Here is an 8,068-nt window from a genome sequence, read left to right as displayed (position 1 = left end):
AGAGACCAAATCACTTGTGGGACAGGGTGGAGTTCTTCTGCCCACCCATCTTGGGCCCAGGCCCACCCAAAATTGGGTGTCTGGCTACGCCCCTGCCAGATGACCAATGGAGGGAATCAGGGATGACCTCCCCTGACTCCCCCAGTGGTCACTAACCCCCTCCCACCAAAAAAAAAACTTTAAAAACTTTTTTTTGCCAGCCTGTATGCCAGCCTCAAATGTCATACCCAGATCCATCATAGCAGTATGCAGGTCCCTGGAGCAGTTGTTAGTGGGTGCAGTGGACTTCAGGCAGGTGGACCCAGGCCCATCCCCCCTACCTGTTACACTTGTGCTGGTAAATGGGAGCCCTCCAAACCACCCCCAAAACCCACTGTACCCACACCTAGGTGCTCCCATTCAGCCATAAGTGCTATAGTAATGGTTTCCATTATCGCTGCAAACCGATACCGCCCAGCTCAAATCCGCACAAATCTGATGCATTTGCCCGGCACCAACCGTATTATCGAAAGAAAAGATGGACACCCATCTTTTTCGAAAATACAGTCTGTCCCGCCCCTTCGCGGACCCATCCTCAGAGATAGTCGCCCATGGAGATGGGCGTTCGCGTTCGATTATGCCCCTCCATGACAACTAGTTAATGATGCTTGTTTCTCTCTCTCTCTCTTTTTATTCCCCCCTTAATACTAAACTAGATCCTGCAATGCCTGTTAGATTCTATCTGTTAATGCTGTGGTACAAAGCTTTTAAAACTAAGTGGAAAAGACTATGGTGATTAGTTGTTAAAATTTGCTTTTTATATTTTTATTTTGCCTAACGCTAACCTACAATTCCTCCTTTAAACCCTAATCTTTAAGTTCCCAAAGCACAAAGCAAAGTAACGTTCACTTACCAGAGAAATGTCCTCTTCTCTCAGAACCTCTCAGAAAGGATGTAAAATCCTCCAAGGATCAACTAAATTAAACTAACTAATGAGAGATTGTAATGTGATATGAGCTTTAGACTGAGTTCTTTTGTTACCCGAGTTTTTGTCTAACCATGGATCTAGTGGGAGATTAAAGTCACCGGCTATGTAAGTAGGCAGGGATCCAAAGTCAGACAAATGCTGAAAAAAAGAAACAAAAAAAATTCAGGGGAATCGCTGTTAGGAGCATACAAATTTGCAATGAGAAATTGTACGGACGAGACCTCCAGTTTCAGAATTATCCATCTACCTTCAGGATAAATCTTTTTATCAAGAGTCTGAAACTGGAAGTCTTTATTGAACAGGATTGAGACACCCCTTTTTCTTCCTATTGAAGAAGAGTCAATAGTTTTGGATATCCATGCGAAATTGCCTATATAGTAAGAAAGATTCAGTAAGTGAGTTTCCTGAAGGGAAATTATAATGGGTTTGAAAGATTTCAAATGATTAAAAATCTTTATGCTTTTAACCGGGTGTCTTAAACCATTCATATTCCACAAGATTAATTTACATGGTAAAGTTTGTGATACCAAAGACATTTGTTATAGTAAAACATAAGAGATAAAATAGGCTCAAACATAGCAACCTTAGAGAGGTAAGCAGTGAGAATGAGAAAAAACGTAATCTTTGAAATAGGCTGAGTGCTGTAAGATGAAAAAGGCTGGTAGAGCATAGACATGCTCAGCCTAAGGTGAGGAGAAAAACACCACAGGTATTGAGGCTAGTGGCAGGGATAAATGCATCTAGGCAACAGCCCTCCTAAGTGTCTATGAAATTAAGATTGCACGATTAATATGATTGAACATTAATTACGTAACAGAACATATTAAAATAGTAAACCAAGAAAGGGGAGAGAAAGAAAGGGAAAAAAGGTGGGGGGAGGAAAGAGGAACATGAGAAAGCACAAAATAACATAAGAGCTGGAGGTCATGTTAATAAGGAGCAAAAAGGAAAGGGTCTGTAGTCAAGGTACGTTGCTGTAATAGAATAACTGGAGTTCACAGTAGAGAGGCAGCTTGGAGAAGACATCCAGTTATAAAAATCAAGACATAGTGCTAGATTGAAGAATGTCTAGATAATATTGAAGGTGGTCAAAATTGGTTCGGCAATTCAGAGGATTGAACAGATTTGTTGATGTTATTTTCATGTACATTGGGACTGCAGCCCACAGTTAGCTTCAATCAATTCCAAATGGGCTCTCATTTAAGTAAGAATTTTGGTTCCTTGTCATGGTTCTTACAAAGTTGGGGATCATTAGGTCCATTATTCCTCGAGTTGGAATGTAGAATCAGAATAGAAGCTGGTAATCACATTGATCTGAAGATAATAGGGAAAATTCTGTACCCAGGTATATAACAAAAGTAGAGAACCTGAGTACTCAGCAGAAAAACAGCGATTTGATGGTAGAAAATATCGATCTCAAGTCATTCGACTGGATTGAAGATTATCCAGATAATGTTGGAGTTGATCTGGCAAATCAAAGGATTTAATTGTGTTGTTGATAGTGATAGTCATACACACTGGGTATTAGAGCCCATACCTAGCAACAATCGATTTCAGATGTGTTTTCATTTCCAGGAAGGATTTTCTTTTCCTTGCCATAGTTCTTGTCAGGTCAGGGACTATTAGATCCTTTTTCTCTTCAAGTTGGAGAGCAGGAGTGGTGCAAGCCACTGACAGGATCTGAAGTGTGTGTTGGAAGCACAGACGTTTAGCAACCACTGGCCTAGGACTGGTTTAGGCCTGTTTCATACGAGATGGAGCATGATGAGCTCATTCGAATTCAAGTGGAGGGTCAAAGGAGATATTCAATAAAGCTGAAATCCATTTGGTAAGAAATGTAATCATATTTGAACCTTCAGCTCCTTCTTTTAGATCCAGTATTCTTTTAGATCCAGTAAACTAGGTCCTGCTTGCTTTTCCCTTTCTCTCTCTCTTTTTATTCCCTCTTAATACTAAACTAGATCCTGCAATGCCTGTTAGATTCTATCTGTTGGAGGACTTAGTCAACAGATCCCGCTGGCTAAGTCCTCCAACTCTAACTCAAGTTTTTTGAAACATTTGCCAGTAATTTCCTGGTGTTGTGCTGTTTTTTAACGCAGTTTGGTCAGTTTTATGTTCCAGATCAGTTAATCTTGATTGAAATGTGGTTAAAGAAGCTGAAATAGCTGCAAATTCAGATTTTAAATTGCAAGTCATTTCGTAATGACAGGAGGAAAGATCTAGTAAAGATTTGAGTTCATCAAGTACAGCATTGGTAGCAAGCACAGAGGACTTACCCGGCACTATTTTCTCAGGAGTTGGTGGATCATGTTTAGATCTTTTAGCATTTTGTTGAGAAGAAAGCAGATCAGACTTTAGTATTCTTGTACCCGCTATTAAGTGTAAGTTGTATAGCTAAAAAAAAAAGGTAGATAATGTTCTGAAAATATACTAAACATCGTCAATGTTCTATAGCAAGGAGGAGAGCAAGTTACCTAGGCTGCCATTCTTGTCTCTGGCTCACTAGCACACTGGGAGGACCTTAGAATTGGGGGGATCAGAACTGGGGAAGGGATCAAATGCAGGATCCAGTACTGAATCAGGGAAAAGGATCAAATAGGAGGGAATAGATGGTGGGAAAGGAACCAGGCATGGGATTGGAAATGGGGGGGGGGGGGGTGAATCTCAACTAAGTAGATTAGATGGTGGGATTCGATTGGGTGGAGATCAAATTTGGGATGGGAAGAAATGCAAACGAGGGGGAGTTGCACTGAGTCTATCTTATCCAGGTCCCAGCCAATATTGAGCCAGAATCCACATAAGTACAGATGGCTATCACATGTCCATTCATAACCAGATATTCAGTTCTGGTGCCTGGACTGGGCTTGATATTGAAAATCCAGGTCTCATTTAGCCAGCAACGGTCAGTGCTTTAAAAACCTGTGACCATCATCAGCTGGATTCTGATCAGGTAAATTTCACTGCCATCTTTTCTTTTTTGTACATATTCTTTTAGAGGTAGAAACACACATATTTTACACAAGGTTTCATGCTCAGTTATCCCTTTGTAAAATACATGATACATGTTGGGAAACAGAACTTTTCCAAGCCTACATGTCCTATACAAACTTGGATTTCATACCTACTAATTTGTGCTGATATTTTTTATCAATTAAAATATGCTCATACTGTTTAAAATGTAAAATTATGAAAATAAAGACAAACTAGAAATGTCTCTTCATAATACAGATACATTTATATATATAATATTTTTATTTTGTATACAGAAAGATGCAGTAGCTAAATGCAGGATAATTCTTGCAGGTGATGGCAACATTTTGGATTTCCTACATAGTTGTCCTATAATAAAGTCAAGCCTTTAGATATATTTGTTTTAATTTTCTGTTTTGACCCTTTTTATTCTACAGCTAATCAGAATGAGAGAAATGGAAAAGATGAATCACACCAAGGTTACCGAATTCATCATTCTGGGATTCTTTGAGCTGGCTGACATACAGCCCCTCCTTTTCCTCGTGTTTTTGATTATTTATCTGATGTCAATGACAGGGAACCTTCTTATTATATTCACAGTGTGCTCTGCTTCCCATCTGCATAGTCCCATGTTCTTCTTTCTTATCAACTTGTCCTTCCTAGAAATCTGTTATGTGACTGTCACAGTGCCTAAATTGTTAGCAGTGCTCATTGCTCAGAATAAGACCATCTCTTTTATGCAGTGTATGATACAGCTGTACCTGTTCCTGGCCTGCACAGATGTTGAGATCTACCTTCTCACTGCCATGGCCTATGATCGCTATATTGCCATCTGTAATCCCTTGCGTTACACCATCATCATGAACAGGAAAGTCTGCATTATTTTAGCCAGTGTTTCATGGACAGCTTCATTTGTAAATCCAGTTATTCATGTTACTTTAATATCACAGTCATCTTTCTGTAGCTCCAATGAAATTAACCATTTCTTCTGTGACATCACAGCATTGATGACTCTGTCATGTTCGGGGACCTCTCTCATTGAAACCATAACTTATACTGAAGGTTCAGCTTTTGCTTTTATCCCACTCATATTAACAATGATATCATATGTGTACATTATTTCTGCTATTGTAAAAATCCGTTCTGCTGAGGGTAGACAAAAGGCCTTTTCTACCTGTTCTTCTCACCTCACAGTCGTTCTATTATTTTATGGGACCTCTATTGGTGTGTACATGAGACCCAAGTCTGCCTACTCCATGGATCTTAACAAATTGCTTACTTTAGTTTATATAACTGCAATTCCACTGCTCAACCCCTTGATTTATAGTCTGAGAAATAAAGAACTGAAAGGAACTTTATGGAAAGCTACCAGGAAAACTATAAAATGCTGCACACAGTATTTGTCTGCCTCCAACAACTCAACAGGGAGTAAAGTGGTAAGTTCATAAGAAGGTGCTTATATGAGATGTCAAAAAAGATGCTTATTGTATAGGGATAAAGGTGATGTGGAGGGGCATAATTGAACAGGGCGCCCAAGTTTTCCTGAGGATGTCCTCGCAGGATGTCCCCGCGAAGGGGCGGGGAAACCCATATTATCGAAACAAGATGGGCGTCCATCTTTCGTTATGATAATACGGTCGTGGACACCCAAATCGTGAAATTTAGGTCGACCTTAGAGATGGTCGTCCCCGATTTTCGGCGATAATGGAAACCGAGGATGCCCATCTCAGAAACGACCAAATCCAAGCCATTTGGTCATGGGAGGAGCCAGCATTCATAGTGAACTGGTCCCCCTGACATGCCAGGACACCAAGTAAAGTCGTCCATTATCAGCCGAGGACGCCCATGTGTTGAGCACGCCCCAGTGCCGCCTTCGCTATGCTTCCCACACACCCCTGTGAACTTTGGTCATCCCCGTGACGGAAAGCAGTTGAGGATGCCCACAATTGGCTTCCGATTATGCCGCTTTCGCCAACCCTGGGAGAAGGACGCCCATCTTCCAATTTGTGTTGAACGATGGGCGCCCTTCTCTTTCGAAAATAAGCCTGATAGGAGCCCATGTGCCTTTATAAAATAGGCTCCTATTAAGACCACCCAGTAGTGTAAGGGCTGAGGCCGTAAAAAGGTGTGCACTAGAATTTATTTTAGCGCATGCCCATTTCCTGACCCATTAAAAAATTGCCTTTTCTGAGCCACGTAAAAAAAATGGTCCAGTGCGTGCCCAAAAGACGTGCCCACACTACCACAGGCCACATTTTACTGCGGCTATGAAGGACCCCTATGTGACTGACTTTCCAGTTCTCCCTTAACCCCTGCTTGACTTTCCAGGTCTCCCTTAACCCCTACTAGAGTCCAGTAGTCTGCTATTACCTGGTCCAGTTCAATTTCTCCACAACAGACCCCCCCCCCCCCCCTCTTTGATTCACCCACACAAGGAAAGAAAGGCACTTGGTCAAATAGAGAGGAGGTGACAGAAAACACATTTTTACATATTCACCAAAGAAAGCAATCACAATGCAGAAAATGGCACAGAACAATTAGCAGAACAGTGAAGCCTAATACAGTAAGGAGAAGGCAGCAAGCTAGCAAACCAAGCAGAGATACTTGACAAAGAAAACTATTCCCTGCTGTAGAGTACTGAATGATAGAAGACAAATTTGAAACAGCACATTCCCTCAAATCCCTCACACCCATGGTTGTCCCTGAGGAGTAAACAATAAATAACAAGGTAATTCTGAATTATAGCTTTCCTTCAATGAGAGAAAAGGTGAGATTAATTGTCTTGGCTAAGGAACAAGCAAGATTTGTCAGTTCAATATGTACATGAAGCACTAATCTAGGCACACCAACTAGGGAAGTAGCTAGTGCAAGACCTTCAGCTTTAGAAAATAATGGTACTTTAGAGTAACAGTCAGGAGAGAATTGGGTAGTGAGAGATCTAGAACATTTATGAACATGACTGGAAGGCTACCTCAGGAATGCACCAGGTATTAGCAGGAACATAAGAAAAGCCATTTTTCCACACAGATGAAACCAGCCAATGAGTAGGTACATAGATGAATAGGCGAAAGACACTAAAGAAGTACAGTACTTACATATATTTGCAAAAGAACGTAATCAGCTGCAGTGGCCAGTGGTAACAGTAACAAACGATATGAAATGGTTGCTCATGGGGTTCCCTTTGACATCTGATATTTCAGTTTGCAATTCAGGATTGTTATAATTTAAAAAAACAGAGGACATACATTAATTACCTAATTCAATAATTTCTTGCAGTTCAACGTAGAAGAACGGAAATAAATACAGTTCCTCATTTTCTTTAAGCTTGGGGCACAATGTACAGAATGTATCCTTTGTAATTTCCAGTTAAGCAATCTATAACACCCAGATAATCAATTGTTTTAACCTTTGATATTCATGTTGGCTGGACCTCCAGTGCCAGATTTTCAAATAGTCTGTCTCCTTCATCAATTCACTTTTCATCAGATAACCCTGCCATGAAGACTGTATGAAAAAAGGTGCAACAATTTCTCATTCAAACACCCTATCCTCATAAAAACCTATTCTTCTCAGTGGCATAGTTAGGGGGGGGGGGGGGTGCGGTGGAGCAGTTGCTCCCCAAACGGATTTGTAAAAAAAATGGCACCGATAGAGTTCTCAACTGGCGGGGCCGGCACACAGCAGCAAGGATTTTGTTTTTTGCGGTAACTTTCTCCCCTCCCTGCTCCTTTCCTTTCCCCTCCCACCCTACTGTTCCATGGCACGCCTCCCTCCCCAAGTCCAACACCACTTTATGATCTCCCTATTCCCCCACCCCTGGACCATTAAGCCTACTTCGTTTAGCAGCCCCTGCAACAATAACATGCTGCCTGATTAAGCTGGCATCAGATCCTTCCCTCTGCTTGCGTGTCCCACTCTCACATAAACAGGAAATAATTGTGTCTGAGCCGGAGGCGTGGGATGCGGCAGAGGAAAGGATCCGATGCCAGCTCAGAGATCATGTTATCACTGCAGGGACCACTAAAAGAAGCAGGTTTGACGGTCAGTGGGGGGGGGGGGGGGGGAAGAGAGAGAGGAAACAGAAAGTGGTGCTAGACTTGGGGAGGGGGTTGAAGGCAAGGAGGTGAGATA

The 8,068-nt window shown here is 41.6% G+C and overlaps 1 protein-coding gene across 1 annotated transcript; it reads left to right on the top strand.

The window, feature by feature from the left end:
- Nucleotides 1–4,392: 4,392 nt before the first annotated feature.
- LOC115475032 (olfactory receptor 1019-like) lies at nucleotides 4,393–5,385 on the top strand. The gene has a single exon (XM_030210771.1). The coding sequence runs from the start codon at nucleotides 4,393–4,395 to the stop codon at nucleotides 5,383–5,385; it is 993 nt and encodes a 330-aa protein (XP_030066631.1).
- Nucleotides 5,386–8,068: the final 2,683 nt, after the last annotated feature.

This window comes from Microcaecilia unicolor, chromosome 7 (assembly GCF_901765095.1).
Source record: "Microcaecilia unicolor chromosome 7, aMicUni1.1, whole genome shotgun sequence".
NCBI classification, from domain to species: domain Eukaryota; kingdom Metazoa; phylum Chordata; class Amphibia; order Gymnophiona; family Siphonopidae; genus Microcaecilia; species Microcaecilia unicolor.
This window is presented reverse-complemented; position numbering and strand designations above follow the sequence as displayed.